The following is a 20,476-nucleotide window of genomic DNA, read 5'->3' as shown; positions in this document are numbered from 1 at the left end:
ATGACCACAAGTGCTGCACATGAAATGCTGTATGTTGAATGTAAAATGCATGTTAAATGTTGCATGTACATGAGTGCTGCACATAAAATGTTGTATGTTGAATGTAAAATGCATGTTAAATGTTGCATGACTATGAGTGCTGCACATAAAATGCTGTATGTTCAATGTAAAATGCATGTTAAATGTTGCATGTACACGAGTGCTGCACATAAATTGTTGTATGCTGAATGTAAAATGCATGTTAAATGTTGCATGTACACGAGTGCTGAACATAAAATGTATGTAGAATTGCGTATGTTAAATGTTGCATGTACATGAGTGCTGTACGTAAAATGTTGTATGTAGAATTGGGTATGTTAAATGTTGCATGTACACGAGTGCTGCACATAAAATGTTATATGTTGAATGTAAAATGCATGTTAAATGTTGAATGTACACGAGTGCTGCACATAAAATGTATGTTGAATGTAAAATGCATGTTAAATGTTGCATGTACACGAGTGCTGCACATAAAATGCTGTATGTTGAATGTAAAATGCATGTTAAATGTTGCATGTACACAAGTGCTGCACATAAAACGTTGTATGTTGAATGTGAAATGCATGTTAAATGTTGCATGTACACGAGTGCTGCACATAAAATGTTGTATGTTGAATGTGAAATGCATGTTAAATGTTGCATGTACACGAGTGCTGCACATAAAATGCTGTGTGTTGAATGTAAAATGCATGTTAAATGTTGTATGTACACGAGTGCTGCACATAAAATGCTGTATGTTGAATGTAAAATGCATGTTAACTGTTGCATGTACACGAGTGTTGCACATAAAATGTATGTAGAATTGCGTATGTTAAATGTTGCATGTTGCATGTACACGAGTGCTGTACGTAGAATTTGGTGTTAATTGTTGCATGTACACGAGTGCTGCACATAAAATGTTGTATGTAGAAATGGGTATGTTAAATGTTGCATGTACACGAGTGCTGCACATAAAATGTTGTATGAAGAATTGGGTTTCTTAAATGTTGCATGTACACGAGTGCTGCACATAAAATGTTGTATGTAGAATTGCGTATGTTAAATGTTGCATGTACACGAGTGCTGCACATAAAATGTCGTCTGTAGAAATGGGTATGTTAAATGTTGCATGTACACGAGTGCTGCACATAAAATGTCGTATGTAGAATTGGGTATGTTAAATGTTGCATGTACACGAGTGCTGCAAGTAAAATGTTGTATGTAGAATTGGGTATGTTAAATGTTGCATGTACACGAGTGCTGCACGTAAAATGTTGTATGTAGAATAGGGTATGTTAAATGTTGCATGTACACGAGTGCTACACATAAAATGTTGTATGTAGAATTGGGTATGTTAAATGTTGCATGTACACGAGTGCTGCACATAAAATGTTGTATGTAGAATTTGGTATGTTAAATGTTGCATGTACACGAGTGCTACACATAAAATGTTGTATGTAGAATTGGGTATGTTAAATGTTGCATGTACACGAGTGCTGCACGTAAAATGTTGTATGTAGAATAGGGTATGTTAATGGGCCAAAGTGAGATTTCAACTTTTCCTCCTTTTGAGTTTGCAAAGATTTTTGAACCTCCCAATAAAGGCGGACACGGCCCCCGTCCTGAAGGAAGCGAATACATTTGAATAATTTACGCAGGATTATCACTAATTTATGCAAAAAGCAGCTTTCCACTTGTTAGCGTGGACGTTCACAAGGGGGTGGGGGGGGGATAAAGTTCCATCCCAAAAGGAGTTGATGTGGACGTCGTCAGCTTTCAGTCTCGCTCATTTTTTCTGAAAAAAAAAGCTTTTCTCCCAAAGCCCCGCCCACTTGATCACGCATGAGCAGCGCTGCAGCGCCATTGCCATGGCGACCCCGGGACGCCCTGATGCGACTGTATAATTATATTCCTTACACAAAATACAAAGACAAATCAGTCATAAGATTTTAGTTGTTGTGGGATGACTTGGTAATGTTAGCCTCGATGCTAACAGTTTCCCATCATGCCCTTTCACCTTTGTAAATAACACCCCTATAGTCACCTTTATACTCCTATTACCCAATATGGCACACATAATGGGAGAAAATAAAACATAGAAAAGTTTTTACAGCCTTCTAATTTTGTATTTGAACATTATTAAAGTCTTCTACACATAAAATAACACCCCTATAGTCACCTTTATCCTTGTATTGCCAAATATGGCACACATAATGGGAGAAAATGAGACATAGAAAACTTTTTGCAGCCTTCTAACTTTGTATTTGAACATTATTAGAGACCTCTACACATAAAATAACACCCCTATAGTTACCTTTATCCTTGTATTACCCAATATAGCACACATAATAGGACAGAGAAAACCTTTTTACAACCTTCTAATTTCCTATTTGAACATTATTAGAGACCTCTAGACATAAAATAACACCCCTATAGTCACCTTTATACTCCTATTACCCAATATAGCACACATAATAAGACAGAGAAAACCTTTTTACAACCTTCTAATTTTGGATTTGAACATTATTAGAGTCCTCTACACATAAAATAACACCCCTATAGTGACCTGTATACTCGTATTACCTAATGTAGTACACATAATGGGAGAAAATAAGACATAGAAAACTTTTTACAGCCTTTTAATTTTGTATTTTAACATTATTAGAGACCTCTACACATAAAATAACACCCCTATAGTCAGGAAAAATGAAACATAAAAGACATAAAAACGTGTTTTTAAATATTATTCATCATTATTAGAGCCTTCTTGACGTGAAATAACACCCCTATAGTCACCTTCATACTGGTAATACCCAATATAGTACACATAATAAGACATAGAAAACCTTTTTACAACCTGCTAATTATTAGAGACCTCTACACATAAAATAACACCCCTACAGTCAGATGTGCAATTGTATTGGTAAACACATGAAGGAAAAATAAAACATAAAAGACATAAAAAACATGTTTTTAAATATTATTAATCATTATTAGAGCCCTCTTGATGTGAAATAACACCCCCATAGTCACCTTTAAACTCATATTACCCAAAATAGTTGACATAATAAAAGATAATAATATGACATAAGACATCCAAACTCATGTTTACGATCTTATAATTCCCTATTTTTATGGAGACACACGAACACAACTCCACACTGCATGCAAGCATGGGGTGTTCCATCCGGACCTCCCTCCATGAATAGAAAAGGCGTAGTTGTTGACTCCACCCGGGGATGATGTTACCTGGGGAAAAGGTGAAGAGAACAAACGAGGCATCAGATAAGACTTTGACTTTGTGTTTGGCTTGGTTGGGGTCAACACGCCCACACACGCATGTATTTATGTATGTATTGATTTACATGTATGTATTTATTAAACATATTTAATATGCATAAGAGGCATAGTTAGGGATTGAGGTAATGATGTACGTAACATCTTCTCATTCCTCATGTAACGTCTTCACATTCCTTATGTCAGGTCTGTCCTCATGCAACGTCCTCTCATTCCTCATGTAACATCTTCTCATTCCTCATGGAACATCTTCTCACTCCTCATGGAAGGTCTTTTCAGTCCTCATGTCAGGTCTTTTCAGTCCGCATGTAACGTCTTCTCATTCCTCATGTAACATCTTCTCACTCCTCATGGAAGGTCTTTTCAGTCCGCATGTAACATCTTCTCATTCCTCATCTAAGGTCTTCTCAGTCCGCATGTAACATCTTCACATTCCTGATATCAGGTCTTCTCAGTCCACGGCTAACATCTTCTCATTCCTCATGTCAGGTCTTCTCATTCCTAACATCAGGTCTTCTCAGTCCATGGCTAACATCTTCTCATTCCTCATGTCAGGTCTTCTGATTCCTGATATCATGTCTTCTCAGTCCACGGCTAACATCTTCTCATTCCTCATGTCAGGTCTTCCCATTCCTGATATCATGTGTTCTCAGTTCAAGGCTAACATCTTCTCATTCCTCATGGCAGGTGTTCTCAGTCTGCATGTAACATCTTCTCATTCCTCATGTCAGGTCTTCTCATTCCTCATGTCAGGTCTTCTCATTCCTCATGTCAGGTCTTCTCAGTCCATGGCTAACATCTTCTCATTCCTCATTTAAGGTCTTCTCATTCCTGATATCATGTCTTCTCAGTCCACGGCTAACATCTTCTCATACCTCATGTCAGGTCTTCTCAGTCCACGGCTAACATATTCTCATTCCTCATGTCAGGTCTTCTCATTCCTGATATCATGTCTTCTCAGTCCACGGCTAACATATTCTCATTCCTCATGTCAGGTCTTCTCATTCCTGATGTCAGGTCTTCCCATTCCTGATATCATGTGTTCTCAGTTCAAGGCTAACATCTTCTCATTCCTCATGGCAGGTGTTCTCAGTCTGCATGTAACATCTTCTCATTCCTCATGTCAGGTCTTCTCATTCCTCATGTCAGGTCTTCTCAGTCCATGGCTAACATCTTCTCATTCCTCATGTCAGGTCTTCTCTGTCCATGGCTAACATCTTCTCATTCCTCATGTCAGGTCTTCTCATTCCTGATATCATGTCTTCTCAGTCCACGGCTAACATATTCTCATTCCTCATGTCATGTCTTCTCAGTCCATGGCGAACATCTTCTCATTCCTCATGTCAGGTCTTCTCATTCCTGATATCATGTCTTCTCAGTTCACGGCTACCATCTTCTCATTCCTCATGTCAGGTCTTCTCAGTCTGCATGTAACATCTTCTCATTCCTCATGTCAGGCCTTCTCATTCCTGATATCAGGTCTTCTCAATCCATGGCTAACATCTTCTCATTCCTCATGTCAGGTCCTCTCAGTCCGCATGTAACATCTTCTCATTCCTCATGTCAGGTCTTCTCAGTCCACAAGTAACATCTTCTCATTCTTCATGTAATGTCTTCTCAATGCTCATGCAAGAGCTTGTCATTTCTCATGTCAGGTCTTCTCACTCCTCATGTAAGGTTAGGCATAGTGAGGGATAAAATCGCCAGTGGACCACGGCAATTGAAGAGAGAAGAGGAGGCTTCAGAAGCTGATTCTAATCTAAAAACTACAACACTTGCAAATGTTGCCTTCATGTTTGACCGGCTGACATTGTCCTCCATCTTTGTAGTCCACCATATCTTTCTTCCACTTATCTCCATTTGTTTTACAAATAATACAACATACTATGTAGTATATACGTAAATACTACATGGTATGGTATTAGTGATGCGGTGTAATCTCCTCCAGTTGTTGTTCACTGGAGTATAATCCCCCCCCCCACACACACAGCCATCAATACATGGATTGAGGTAATGAGGTCACAGAGAACATTAACACCTCCCTTTGACCCCCCCGCCCCCACCACTTAGGCCGCCCCCCCACCCACACCGCTGGCTTTTAGGCATGTTTTCATCCACAGAAGCATCTAGAATTTGAGGCGTCAAATTGAGCCAGCAGGTAGAGCTGTCTCCAAGATGGCCGCCACCGGGCGTGTTTACCCTGCGTTGATGGTCGCGTGTTGATTTAGGTGATGGGAACTCCTGCTTCCCGCTTTGATGCGGGGCCGCTTTCTGGGCCGCTTTCTGGGCCGCTTTCTGGGCCGCTTTCTGGGCCGCTTTCTGGGCCGCCATTGAACTTTTGGGGAGGGATTGATTGTTGCTAACGACGCCTCTCGGCATACCAGCCAAGCTCTTCAGTGGAGGACGCTTCACATTCTCTTTCTTCTTCTGCTCCTTGGCCAGAGTGGGGGGGCGAGTGGGGGTGGTGGGGGCATGGGGGGGGGGGCACTAAGTGGGCTCTCCAACCACAACAAGTTCTTTTTCAGCACACGAGAGGTCCAATGTGTTCTGGATTGACCTCTGCTATCACACACTCCATTTACTACATGACTGGTTACCATTGAAGGGTGGAGGATGGACCAATCAGGCGACATTTAGCTCATATAGTATACATATAGTATATCTACTTTCTCATGTACATGGATATACTATATACCTGGTCTGGAACATCTTCTCATTCCTCATGTCAGGTCTTCTCAGTCCGCATGTAACATTTTCTCATTCTTCATGTCAGGTCTTCTCATTCTGGATATCAGGTCTTCTCAGTCCACGGCTAACATCTTCTCATTCCTCATGTCAGGTCTTCTCATTCCTCATGTTACGTCTTCTCATTTCTCATGTTAGGTCTTCTCAGTCCGTATGTAACATCTTCTCATTCCTAATGTCAGGTCTTCTCAGTCCACAAGTAACATTTTCTCATTCCTCATGTCAGGTCTTCTCAGTCCACGGCTAACATCTTCTCATTCCTCATGTAATGTCTTGTCAATGCTCATGCAAGAGCTTCTCATTCCTCATGTCAGGTCTTCTCATTCCTCATGTTACATCTTTTCATTCCTCATGTCAGGTTTCTCATTCCTCATGTCAGGTCTTCTCATTCCTCACGTCAGGTCGTCTCATTCCTGATATCAGGTCTTCTCTATCTTTGGCTAACATTTTCTCATTCCTCATGTCAGGTCTTCTCATTCCTCATGTTACGTCTTCGCATTCCTCATGTTACGTCTTCGCATTCCTCATGTCAGGTCTTCTCAGTCGGCATGTTGCATCTTCTCATTCCTCATGTCAGGTCTTCTCAATGCTCATGCAAGAGCTTCTCATTTCTCATGTCAGGTCTTCTCATTCCTCATGCAATGTCCTCTCACTCCTCATGTAAGGTCTTCTCGTTCCTCATGTCAAGTGTTCTCAGTCCGCATGTAACAGCTTCTCATTCCTCATGTCAGGTCTTCTCAATGCTCTTGCAAGAGCTTCTCATTTCTCATGTCAGGTCTTCTCATTCCTCATGCAATGTCCTCTCACTCCTCATGTAAGGTCTTCTCGTTCCTCATGTCAAGTGTTCTCAGTCCGCATGTAACAGCTTCTCATTCCTCATGTCAGGTCTTCCCAGTCCACATGTTACATCTTCTCATTCCTCATGTTAGGTCTTCTCAGTCCGTATGTAACATCCTCTCATTCCTCATGTTAGGTCTTCTCAGTCCGTATGTAACATCTTCTCATTCCTAATGTCAGGTCTTCTCAGTCCACAAGTAACATTTTCTCATTCCTCATGTCAGGTCTTCTCAGTCCACGGCTAACATCTTCTCATTCCTCATGTAATGTCTTGTCAATGCTCATGCAAGAGCTTCTCATTCCTCATGCCAGGTCTTCTTCGTCCTCAAGTAACGTCTTCTCATTCCTCATGTCACATCTTCTCATTCCTCATGTCAGGTTTTCTCATTCCTCATGTCAGGTCTCCTCATTCCTCACGTCAGGTCATCTCATTCCTGATATCAGGTCTTCTCTATCCTTGGCTAACATTTTCTCATTCCTCATGTCAGGTCTTCTCAATACTCATGTAATGTCTTCACATTGTTTATGTCAGGTCTGTCCTCATGCAACGTCCTCTCATTCCCTAATGTAACATCTTCTCTCTCCTCATGTAAGGTCTTCTCAGTCCGCATGTAACATCTTCTCATTCCTCATGTCAGGTCTTCTCAGGCCATATGTAACATCTTCTCATTCCTCATGTAATGTCTTCTCAATGCTCATGCAAGAGGTTCTCATTCCTCATGTCAGATCTTCTCATTCCCGATATCAGGTTTTCTCAGTCTACCGCTAACATCCTCTCACTCCTCATGCAACATCTTCTCATTCCTCATGCGAGGTCTTCTCATTCCTCAAATCAGGTCTTTTCAGTCCGCATATAACATCTTCTCATTCTTCATGTAATGTTTTCTTCCTCATTTCAGGTCTTCTCATCCCTCATTTAACGTCTCCTCATGTCTCTTGTCGTTTAACATCTTCTCAATGCTCATGCAATGTGTTCTCATTCCTCATATAACATCTTCTCATTCTTCAAGTCTCTTGTAACAGCTTTTCATCCCTCATGTAAGGTCCTCTCATTCATCATGTAAGTAGGTTCTTGTTGTCTGGGCCAGCATGGGGGGGGCGGGGGGGGGGGGGGCAGACTCCTGCCTTCCCAACAAGGTGATTTTTCACACCAGACTTTTTGGCCGTTTGTCAAAGGAACTTCCTTTTGCTCGCCGGCGACCGCCATCACAACACGACCACCTGACAGCGCCGCCGGCGTCCAGTAAGTGTGCGTCTCCTAGCAACATGCGTTTGACTTTTTTTTTTTTTTTTTTTTTAGACGTTGAAGTAAAAAGTCTGAATAGAACTTTTTAATCCTCCGTAGAATTTGCATCTTTTACTGTAATCTGGCAGTGCCAGAAATCGCAATAAAAAGACGTAAATGCATAATTCATATAGTCCAGCCGTATTTTTTTTAATTGTTGCCGTTCTTCAAAGTGGCAGCCGGCGGCCATTGTTTGCGTGTTCTGATGCTGCGACCTCATTGAAGGCCTTTTCAGGACCGTAGACCAGCACAAGCACCGGCAGACAACAGAACCAAGCCCGGGCCTCTTCTCGGGGTGTCGCCTGCACAATGCACTTCCTCCGTGGGGCACAAAAGAAGCTGGCCGCATTGAATGACATTCCTCGCCCACAATGCACTTGTGTATGTGCTTAACGCTAACCAGGAAGTGGTAGCAAACATGAGAACATTAGCATCATGGCGCACAACCATGAGCATTCCCTCCATGGATGAACGGAAATGAAGAAGACACCAAACATGGTGGAGTTTGGCTGAGGTCAGACGGTTTCCTCCAAGTCACATTTCCTCACCATATATCACCCCCCGCCCCCACCGAGGGGTCGCCCCTTTATTGTTGGGGTGCGCGTTGGCACCCAGAGGCTGCCGAGAGCGACAAAAGGTGCAATCGGAGGTTCGAGTCGCGCCGGGTGAACGCCACCACCAACAATTGGTGGCCTAATCCGCCCATGCCTCGTACATCTGCCTCGAGCGAAACCCACCCCCCCGTCCCCGCCGCCCCCTTTTAATCCAGCCCCCACCCTCTTTTCTTTCTGTGCTTTTGTGGCGCTCCACTCGCTTTGTGGGCCTTTCAACACGTTCAGCACACACACACATCGAGAAGGCCAAAGCCGTTTCTTCAAAGTGGACGCAATCTACTGGGGCAAAGCGCCGGGGTGTCTTCATCGTCCCAGTTAAACTACAAACTCCCAGTTATTTGTTATTTGTCATAATTTGTTGACAACTAATGAATTCACTCACAATTATTTATATAAATGACTTCAATTGTGAAAACTTGGTGAAGGCATAAACAAATAGCTTTTGGCGCCCCTTAGTGGAGGATTGGCTAAACTGCAGGACCGCATTTTTTTTTCCTTGACTTTTCACTTATTTTTACAATGGCGGAGATTAGAGCCAATTAGAATGTTTGGCCTTCCTTGCCCCGCCCCCCTCCACACGCCCAAGGTCAAAGGTCACATAAGCAAACACTTTTCTTAACTGTCAGTGACAAAGCTTGTTATGAAAATAATAAAATATTCCGAAATGCATAATATAATAACATAATAATATTTTAGAGAAAAAAAACTCTTAAATAACTCTTACATAACTTTATGTAACTTTATAACATTACGTTTTTTCTAACTTTCCTACTTTTTAGTCCCACTTTACTCTCAAAATCTTACAATATTATTTTTTTCAATATATGATAACAAATTTAAATGAAATTAGTCACAGTTTTCAAAATAATTAATCATAATTAATCACATTTGTGTGTTAAATATGCTTTTTTATTGTATTGTACGAACAAAAAGATTACAAATGACATTATATACTTCTTAGCATGTTGGGCCTTTCTTGCCCCGACCCCCCTCCACATGCCCAAGGTCAAAGGTCACATAAGAAACCTCTTTTCTTAACTCTCAGAGGCAATGCCTGTTATGAAAATAATAAAATATTTTGAATACATTTACAATTTTATGGGAAAAATACATAATATAATAACATAAGAGAAATAATAATATTTAAGAGAAAAAAACTCTTTATAACTTTATTTACAAGCGTTTTTTTCTAACTTTCCTACTTTTTAGTCCCACTTTACTCTCAAAATCTTACAATATTATTTTTTTCAATATATGATAACAAATTTAAATGAAATTAGTCATAGTTTTCAAAATAATTAATCATAATTAATCATATTTGTGTGTTAAATATGCTTTTTTATTGTATTGTACGAACAAAAAGATAAAAAATTACATTATGTACTTCTTAAAACCAAAATCTGAAACAACAGTTTTTTTAATAGTAGAATCACTGAATCACTGGTGACGTCATATTAAGGCGACGCGCTGTCAGGAGTCCTTGGCTGCTCGGCCTGCTGGAGGTTAACGTTGACGTGAGGAGACACACGACAAAATGCACAGCTGGACACATTTATATCGATCTCTGGCCACGGTAAGAATTCCACGCACTAACCCGATGCGTGTCGCTTGTTTGTCGGCCGTGAGTTTCAAAACACGTCACGTTCGCTGGTTGTTATTTTTACATGTCGTGTCTCGGCCGGCTAGCATGTTTGCTAATAACACCAGAGTCCACTAATAAAATACGCATTTTAGTACTTTAGAGAGCATGACAAACGAAATATTAATTTTATTCTGTGTTGATATAATCCACCCGTTTTATAATTTATATCGGCGTCATTCGGCATAGTGACAGCTGAGCAGAATGTTGAGAAACTTGAGAAACTTTACCGCTGTGTTGTAAATGTGACTACTTCTTTTGTACCCGCAGTAAATACGTTTTAATCTTTGCAAGCATTGTTTTTGGAAACAAACCGTATTTGTATTCATTATTTTTCCACATTAATATATATATATCACTGGTTGCCCGGATGACAACTCCATGGCGTAGCCTAGCTAGTTAGCATAGCCTAGCAAAGGTTACCTAATTTGTTGTTAGCAATTAAAATGTCGTCATGTGCAGTCATTGATAGCAAAAGTTACAAAATAATAAAAACTAATTACATTTAGACCACATATAGGGACACAGTATTGTTGTTATATGATACACATTATATACTACATCTAATAATAACAGTATTTATAACAGTAACCGCGTTTTAGAGTACATAACTTGTTTATTAGCAGAGTTATCGCCTTAATTCCTTTCCATTCCTGGCTGCACAAATTACATTTAAATAATAATGTGGTTATTTGGAATTAATTTTTTGCAGTAAATATATTTTTGTTTTTGTTGTTGTTGTCACAGCGGAGTCATCACCTCCCCTGCAAGCTGCACGGAGCCGTGGGTCTTTCCGTCCGAACGTACGCCGACAAATCCGCAAGTAAGATAACACTACTGCAGTACAAAGCGTAATTCGTAGTTCTAAACACGTGACCATGTCTTGTTTGTATGCAGTCGATGCAGATGTCACAGTGGTTGGTTCCGGTCCTGGCGGCTACGTCGCCGCCATCAAGGCAGCACAGCTCGGATTCAAGGTACCAGGATGTACATTAGAAGCTGAAGCTTGTTTACACTGATGGTAAATAAAGGTAACAGTTTTACATGTCAGAGGTTCCGTACTTGGAAACATTGTGTACTCAGAAATATAAATATTACTCAGAAACATGGCCAGAAATATTTCAATATTGAACAAAGCAAAATTTGTTCTCAATCAGAAATCACTCCACACTCTTTATTGCTCTCTGGTTCTACCATATCTTACTTATTGTGTGGAAACATGGGATAATAACTATAAAAGCAATCTTCACTCACACTAAATGTAGTATGCATATACAGTAAATGTACTGCAAAAGAACATACTAACTCCTTATTTCTAAAATCACAAATACTTCAACTTGCACCAAGAGAGTTAGAGGTAGAGTTAGAGGTAGAGTTAGAGGTAGAGTTAGAGGTAGAGTTAGAGGTAGAGGTAGAGGTAGAGTTAGAGGTAGAGTTAGAGGTAGAGTTAGAGGTAGAGTTAGAGGTAGAGTTAGAGGTAGAGTTAGAGGTAGAGGTAGAGGTAGAGTTAGCGGTAAAGGTAGACGTAAAGGTAAACGTAAAGGTAAACGTAAAGGTAAACGTAAAAGTAAGTACCTCGTACTTCGGTACATGACTAAAGTAAAAACTAAACTACACTAAACTTAAATTAAAACTAAACTAAAAAATACAAAAAAAACAACAAAAAAAGAACTTAAAAAAAAACTTAAAACTATATTATGAAAGCAGGAAGTGAACAAATGTAACAGTTACTGATTGTAAAAGTACCAGATGGAGGGGTAGGATTTAATAAGCTTTGCTTCTTCCTACTCCTTTTGGACATGTGGAACTGGGAACTGATTATGGCATGCACTCTTTTTTATTTTTTATTTTTTATTTTTTTTTTATTTTTAATTTTTTATTTTTAATTTTTAATTTTTTATTTTTTATTTTTTATTTTTTATTTTTTATTTTTTATTTTTTATTTTTTATTTTTTATTTTTTATTTTTTATTTTTTATTTTATGTCACATACCGAAGTACAATGTGATATGAGCATCCAATGCCATAATGGGTACCATAGTAATTGTCAATATGCATTGTTTAGGTCCTTACTCAAACAGAAAATAGAAATATATATATATATATATATGAAATATATATATGTATATATATATAGTATAAAATAGAAAATTATGTAAATACAATGACAACCACAAATGTTGATACTATACACATTTTATAGACAATAAACATACTGGTTTTTTGGATGTTAAGTGGAAAAAAAAGACCACAGTATTTGGCTTTTCCACAGACAGTCTGTGTGGAGAAGAATCCCACATTGGGTGGAACCTGCCTGAATGTCGGCTGCATCCCTTCCAAAGTAAGCATATATATCTATATGACATTTGATGATTTCTGTTCATATACTGTAGCTCAGTGACGTGACATCTAACGTATGTTTCACTTGTGTAGGCTCTGTTGAACAACTCCTACCTGTACCACCAGGCCCACGGAAAAGACTTTGAGAGCAGAGGCATTGAAAGTAAGACCAAACGTCTGTTTTGTTTGCATTTTAAGTCGCGTTTCGGCGTCGGTTCCGTCTGTCTGAGTCGCGTTTTTGTTCAGTCTCAGGGATCTCGCTCAACCTGGAGAAGATGATGGCTCAGAAAAGCGGGGCGGTTAAAGCGCTCACCGGGGGCATCGCGCATCTCTTCAAACAGAACAAAGTGAGACCTCTCGACGGGGCTATAAATAGAAAACCTGTTCACAAAAATTAGAGCCCTCTAGACATGCTATAACACCCCTATAGTCACCTCTACCCTCGTATTACCCAATATAGTAGACATATGAGAAAAAACAATAAACCTGGTTATGAGCTTAAAAGTATGCTTTTAACATTAGAGCCCTCTAGAGATGATATAACACCCCTATAGTAACCTTTACCCTCCTATTACCCAGTATATTAGATGTAGTAAGAGGAAGTAATATGTTTAAGACATAAATAGGACTTAGTGCTTGTGTATGTGTTGCTATAAATAGAAAATCTGTTTACAAAAATTAGAGCCCTCTAGATATGTCATAACACCCCTATAGTCACCCTTTCCCTCCCATTACCCAATATAGTACACATATGAGAAAAACCAAAAACTTGGTTACGAGTTTATAGGTATGCTTTTAACATTAGAGCCCTCTAGAGATGATATAACACCCCTATAGTCACCTTTACACTCATATTGCCCAATATATTCGACATATGAGAAGAAAAAAAACTTGGTTACGAGCTTATAGGTATGGTTTTACCATTAGAGCCCTCTAGAGATGATATAACACCCCTATAGTCACCTTTACACTCCTATTACCCAATATAGTAGACATATGAGAAAAACAAAAACTTGGTTATGAGCTTATAGGTATGCTTTTAACATTAGAGCCCTCTGGAGATGATATAACACCCCTATTGTCACCTTTACACTAATATTACCCAATATAGTAGACATATGAGAAAAACAAAAACTTGGTTACGAGCTTATAGGTATGCTTTTAACATTAGAGCCCTCTGGAGATGATATAACACCCCTATAGTCACCTTCAACATTAGGTTTCCCGCATCTTTGTTGCTGCTCTCCGACACTGACGTGTTTTTGTCAGGTGACCCACGTCAACGGCTTTGGCAGGGTGACGGGTAAGAACCAGGTGACGGCCACGGCGGACGACGGCAGCGAGCAAGTCATCAACACCAAGAACATCCTCATCGCCACCGGCTCTGAGGTCACGCCCTTCCCTGGAATACAGGTGCGCCTCCTCCGTCCGTCAGTGATGCGGCGGTTTCCGTGTGGCGCTCATCCGTGTTCTCGCGTTGCAGATCGACGAGGAGACGGTGGTGTCGTCCACCGGAGCGCTGTCCCTGAAGAAAGTCCCGGAGGAGCTGATCGTGATCGGAGCGGGCGTCATCGGAGTGGAGCTGGTGCGTGTCGTTCGAGTCACATGGTGTCTCTCGGGCCAATCGCAACGCTTGACCATAGTCCGCCTGTCCCGCAAGGGTTCCGTGTGGCAGCGTCTGGGGTCCAAGGTGACGGCGGTGGAGTTCCTGGGCCACGTGGGCGGCATGGGCATCGACATGGAGATCTCCAAGAACTTCCAGCGCATCCTGCAGAAGCAAGGCCTCAAGTTCAAGCTGGGCACCAAAGTGATGGGCGCCACCAGGAGGCCCGACGGCAAGATGGACGTGGCGTGAGTAACCACCTCGGGCCCCGCCCACCACCACCCTCAGCTCCAAAAGGAGTAGGAATTTAATTTCATTTTAGTTTTACTACAACTTTTACTTTACTTTTACTTTACTTTTACTTTACTTTTACTTTACTTTTACTTTACTTTTACTTTACTTTTACTTTACTTTTACTTTACTTTTACTTTACTTTTACTTTACTTTTACTTTACTTTTACTTTACTTTTACTTTACTTTTACTTTACTTTTACTTTACTTTTACTTTACTTTTACTTTACTTTTACTTTACTTTTACTTTACTTTTACTTTACTTTTACTTTACTTTTACTTTACTTTTACTTTACTTTTACTTTACTTTTACTTTACTTTTACTTTACTTTTACTTTACTTTTACTTTACTTTTACTTTACTTTTACTTTACTTTTACTTTACTTTTACTTTACTTTTACTTTACTTTTACTTTACTTTTACTTTACTTTTACTTTACTTTTACTTTACTTTTACTTTACTTTTACTTTACTTTTACTTTGCTTTTACTTTGCTTTTACTTTGCTTTTACTTTGCTTTTGCTTTTGCTTTTGCTTTTGCTTTTGCTTTTGCTTTTGCTTTTGCTTTGCTTTTGCTTTGCTTTTGCTTTGCTTTTGCTTTGCTTTTTACTTTACTTTTTACTTTACTTTTTACTTTACTTTTTACTTTACTTTTTACTTTACTTTTAACTTTACTTTTAACTTTACTTTTAACTTTACTTTTAACTTTACTTTTAACTTTACTTTTAACTTTACTTTTAACTTTACTTTTAACTTTACTTTTAACTTTACTTTTAACTTTACTTTTAACTTTACTTTTAACTTTACTTTTAACTTTACTTTTAACTTTACTTTTAACTTTACTTTACTCTTTAACTTTACTTTAACTTTACTTTAACTCTTTAACTTTACTTTAACTTTACTTTAACTCTTTAACTTTACTTTAACTTTACTTTAACTCTCTAACTCTTTAACTTTACTTTAACTCTCTAACTCTTTAACTTTACTTTTACTTTTACTTTACTCTCTAACTCTTTAACTTTACTTTAACTCTTTAACTTTACTTTAACTTTACTTTAACTCTTTAACTTTACTTTAACTTTACTTTAACTCTCTAACTCTTTAACTTTACTTTAACTCTCTAACTCTTTAACTTTACTTTTACTTTTACTTTACTCTCTAACTCTTTAACTTTACTTTAACTCTTTAACTTTACTTTAACTTTACTTTAACTCTCTAACTCTTTAACTTTACTTTAACTTTACTTTAACTCTCTAACTCTTTAACTTTACTTTAACTCTTTAACTTTACTTTAACTTTACTTTAACTTTACTTTAACTTTACTTTAACTTTACTTTAACTCTCTAACTCTTTAACTCTTTAACTCTTTAACTCTTTAACTCTAACTTTACTTTAACTCTCTAACTCTTTAACTCTTTAACTCTTTAACTCTTTAACTCTTTAACTCTTTAACTCTTTAACTCTTTAACTCTTTAACTCTTTAACTCTTTAACTTTACTTTAACTCTCTAACTCTTTAACTCTTTAACTTTACTTTAACTCTCTAACTCTTTAACTCTTTAACTCTTTAACTTTACTTTAACTCTCTAACTCTTTAACTTTACTTTAACATTACTTTAACTCTCTAACTTTAACTCTCTAACTCTCTAACTTTAACTCTCTAACTTTAACTCTCTAACTCTCTAACTTTAACTCTCTAACTTTAACTCTTTTACTTTTACTCTTTTACTTTTACTCTTTTACTTTTACTTTAACTCTCCTTTACCTTTAATTTTACTTTACTTTCGTCACGTACCGAAGTACGAGGTGCAAGTTGAAGTATTAGTGATTTTAGAAATAAGGAGTTAGTATGTTCTCTGTAGGCGGCATTATGAATTATCCTTACTGACCTTTTTTGCAGTACATTTAGTGAGTGAAGATTGCTTTTATAGTTATTAGCCCATATTTCCACACAATAAGTAAGATATGGTAGAATGCCCCAGGTTGCTTGAATATTGTTGTTGTGCTTGTCTAATATTTGGCTGTAATATTCCTTCTTACACATTCTTAGGGTTGTCGTCAACTTATTTTTTAAGTCTTATATGTTCTTTCTGATTCTTTATTCTGTTGAACGATGAATTTCCTGTATAGTTAACGCAGCTGTGGGTGCGTTTCAGCGTGGAGGCGGCGGCTGGCGGCAAGAACGAGACGCTGACGTGCGACGTGCTGCTGGTGTGCATCGGCCGACGACCTTTCACCCAGAACCTGGGTCTGGAGGCGGTGGGCATCGAGCTGGACAACAGGGGGCGGATCCCTGTCAACAACCGCTTCCAGACCAGCGTTCCAAGGTGCTGCACGTCTCCGGTGGTGATGATGTCACACATCCGCATCTGCATCATCGTCTCAACTACCACCCACCCTCCCTTCCTAGCATTTACGCCATTGGGGACGTGGTGGCGGGGCCCATGTTGGCCCACAAGGCCGAGGACGAGGGAATAATCTGTGTGGAGGGCATGGCGGGCGGCGCCGTGCACATTGACTACAACTGCGTCCCCTCCGTCATCTACACGCACCCTGAGGTGGCCTGGGTGGGCAAGACTGAGGAACAACTCAAAGAGGAGGTGAGGCGTCGCCATGGCGACACATAATAAACAACTATTGGCTATTATTGAATCAGATTTTATGATGGTTTAATTTCATTTGAACATGCATCAGATTCCAATTGAATGTCCAAAAGGAGTAGGAAGAAGCAAAGCTTATTAAATCCTACCCCTCCATCTGGTACTTTTACAATCAGTAACTGTTACATTTGTTCACTTCCTGCTTTCCTAATATAGTTTAATTTTTTTTTTGTTTTTTTAAGTTTTTTTTTAGTTTTTTGTAGTTTTTGTTGAGTTTAGTTTTACTTGACCTGACTTGACACTTCCTGCTTTCCTAATATAGTTTTTTGTAGGTAAATTTTTTTTTGTTGTTTATTGTAGTTTTATTTTATTTTAAGTTTTTGTTTAGTTTGACTTGACTTTACGTGACTTTATGTGACTTTACTTCACGCTATGCTACGTTATGCTACGTGACTTGACGTGACTTGACGTGACTTTACTTCATGCTACGCTACGTTATGCTACGTGACTTGACGTGACTTTACTTCATGCTACGCTACGCTACATTATGCTACGTGACTTGACGTGACTTTACTTCACGCTACGCTATGCTACGCTACGCCACGTTATGCTACGTGACTTGACGTGACTTGACGTGACTTGACGTGACTTGACGTGACTTGACGTGACTTGACGTGACTTGACGTGACTTGACGTGACTTGACTTCACGCTACGCTACGTTATGCTACGTTATGCTACGTTATGCTACGTTATGCTGCGTTATGCTACGTTATGCTACGTTATGCTACGTTATGCTACGTGACTTGACGTGACTTGACGTGACTTGACGTGACTTGACGTGACTTGACGTGACTTGACGTGACTTGACGTGACTTGACTTGACGTGACTTTACTGCACGCTACGCTACGTTAGGCTACGTTAGGCTACGTTACGCCACGTTACGCCACGTTACGCCACGTTACGCCACGTTACGCCACGTTACGCCACGTTACGCCACGTTACGCCACGTTACGCCACGTTACGCCACGTTACGCCACGTTACGCCACGTTACGCCACGGTACGCCACGGTACGCCACGGTACGCCACGTTACGCCACGTTACGCCACGTTACGCCACGTTACGCCACGTTACGCCACGTTACGCCACGTTACGCCACGTTACGCCACGTTACGCCACGGTACGCCACGGTACGCCACGGTACGCCACGGTACGCCACGGTACGCCACGTTACGCCACGTTACGCCACGTTACGCCACGTTACGCCACGTTACGCCACGTTACGCCACGTTACGCCACGTTACGCCACGTTACGCCACGGTACGCCACGGTACGCCACGTTACGCCACGTTACGCCACGTTACGCTACGCTACGTTATGCTATGTGACTTGGCGTGACTTGGCGTGACTTGGCGTGACTTGGCGTGACTTGGCGTGACTTGGCGTGACTTGGCGTGACTTGGCGTGACTTGGCGTGACTTGCCGTGACTTGCCGTGACTTGCCGTGACTTGCCGTGACTTCACGTGACTTTTGTCACGTACCGAAGTACAAGGTGCAAGTTGAAGTATTAGTGATTTTAGAAATAAGGAGTTAGTATGTTCTCTATAGGCAGCATTATGAATTATCCTTACTGACCTTTTTTGCAGTACATTTAGCGAGTGAAGATTAAGTTGTTTTTTTTTTTTTATTAATTTTGAAAATTATATATATTTATTTAAATTTAGCGGGACTTTGAGGTGAAGCAAAGCTTATTAAATCCTACCCCTCCATCTGGTACTTTTACAATCAGTAACTGTTACATTTGTTCACTTCCTGCTTTCATAATATAGTAGTTTTTGTAATAAATTTTTTCAAATTGTATTTATTTTTTAATTTATTTTTGGATTTAAATTTGGCGGTGAAGCAAAGGTTATTAAATTCTACCCCTTACTTTTATAATCAGTAACTGTTACATTTGTTCACTTCCTGCTTTCCGTAATACAGTTTAAGGTTGTTTCTTTTGTTTTTTTAAAAGAAACCAAAATACAAATGCTCCTCTGCTCCCTAGGGCACGCCCTTCAAAGTGGGCAAGTTCCCCTTCGCCGCCAACAGTCGCGCTAAGACCAACGCCGACACGGACGGTCTGGTGAAGATCCTCAGCCACAAGGAGACGGACAGGATGCTGGGAGCTCACATCCTCGGAACCGTAAGACCTCTCGGATCAAACGAGAGAAGCCTCGAATAAACGTCACCTTTTTTTTTCCCACCCGTTAGGGGGCGGGAGAGATGATCAACGAGGCCGCTTTGGCCATGGAGTACGGCGCCTCGTGCGAGGACGTGGCCAGGGTTTGCCACGCCCACCCGGTAAGAAAGACCCATGACGTTATGACATCAGCAATCCATCAAGCGCTCACCAGCCTGGTGTTTTTCTCGTAGACGGTGTCGGAGGCCTTCAGAGAAGCCAACTTAGCCGCCTCCTTCGGGAAAGCCATCAACTTCTAATCCCAGGAAGCTCAAACATCAAAACTCTTCTTCTTTTTTTTTTTTTTTTTTTTACTGTTTTTCCATCATTTGAGAAAGCAGCATTCCCTTTCTAGGAATGCTGGTCTCTCACGCTGCACCTCAATACTTGTATTTATTTCTGCTTTCCCGTACAAGGCACCTGCCCTGAAGGCGTCGTTGTGATAGCAACATAGCAACGTTTATGTCAGTGAAGAAATAAATGCATCGTGTGGTCAACACCCGTTTCTAATGTGTCCAAGTACTTCAGGATTAATAAAAGACTGCGACCTTTTGTAAAAAACTTACTCCTCCTGCTCTTGATTGACGTGTGTGTGCTCAGCAGGGTGGTGCCGCCACCGCCGCCACCGCCGCCACCGCCGCCACCACCGCCACCGCCGCCGCCGCCGCCACCGCCGCCGCGGGACAAAGCAGAAGAAGAATATTCTTCTCGGCAAGATGGACGTGGCGTGAGTAGCCACCTCGGGCCCCGCCCACCACCACCCTCAGCTCCAAAAGGAGTAGGACTTTAATTTAATTAAATTTTTGTTTTACTTTTATTTTACTTTTACTTTACTTTTACTTTACTTTTACTTTACTTTTACTTTACTTTTACTTTACTTTTACTTTACTTTTACTTTACTTTTACTTTACTTTTACTTTACTTTTACTTTACTTTTACTTTACTTTACTTTTACTTTACTTTTACTTTACTTTTACTTTACTTTTAC

General features: G+C 40.0%; 1 protein-coding gene across 1 annotated transcript; it reads left to right on the top strand.

Moving 5' to 3' along the window:
* Positions 1 to 10,244: 10,244 nt before the first annotated feature.
* dld (deltaD) lies at positions 10,245 to 19,990 on the top strand. Its single transcript, XM_058087502.2, has 14 exons — positions 10,245 to 10,369; positions 11,183 to 11,258; positions 11,333 to 11,412; positions 12,707 to 12,775; positions 12,868 to 12,937; positions 13,021 to 13,121; positions 14,044 to 14,187; positions 14,258 to 14,359; positions 14,435 to 14,625; positions 16,823 to 16,993; positions 17,077 to 17,266; positions 19,315 to 19,452; positions 19,521 to 19,610; positions 19,683 to 19,990. The coding sequence occupies exons 1-14, from the start codon at positions 10,331 to 10,333 to the stop codon at positions 19,746 to 19,748; spliced, it is 1,527 nt and encodes a 508-aa protein (XP_057943485.1). The 5' UTR covers positions 10,245 to 10,330; the 3' UTR covers positions 19,749 to 19,990.
* Positions 19,991 to 20,476: the final 486 nt, after the last annotated feature.

Source organism: Doryrhamphus excisus, linkage group LG6 (assembly GCF_037039965.1).
Source record: "Doryrhamphus excisus strain RoL-2023G ecotype Guam linkage group LG6, RoL_Dexc_Guam_v1.1, whole genome shotgun sequence".
In the NCBI taxonomy this organism is placed as follows: Eukaryota; Metazoa; Chordata; class Actinopteri; order Syngnathiformes; family Syngnathidae; genus Doryrhamphus; species Doryrhamphus excisus.
Note: the sequence above shows the minus strand (reverse complement) of the source record. Positions and strands in the feature narration are given on the sequence as shown.

Coding starts and splice junctions, on each gene's coding strand:
- dld (XM_058087502.2), top strand. CDS start 10,331: ATGCACAGCTGGACACATTTATATCGATCTCTGGCCACG. Junction 12,776..12,867: donor TCGGCTGCATCCCTTCCAAA/GTAAGCATATAT, acceptor TCACTTGTGTAG/GCTCTGTTGAACAACTCCTA. Junction 19,611..19,682: donor GGGTTTGCCACGCCCACCCG/GTAAGAAAGACC, acceptor TTTTTCTCGTAG/ACGGTGTCGGAGGCCTTCAG.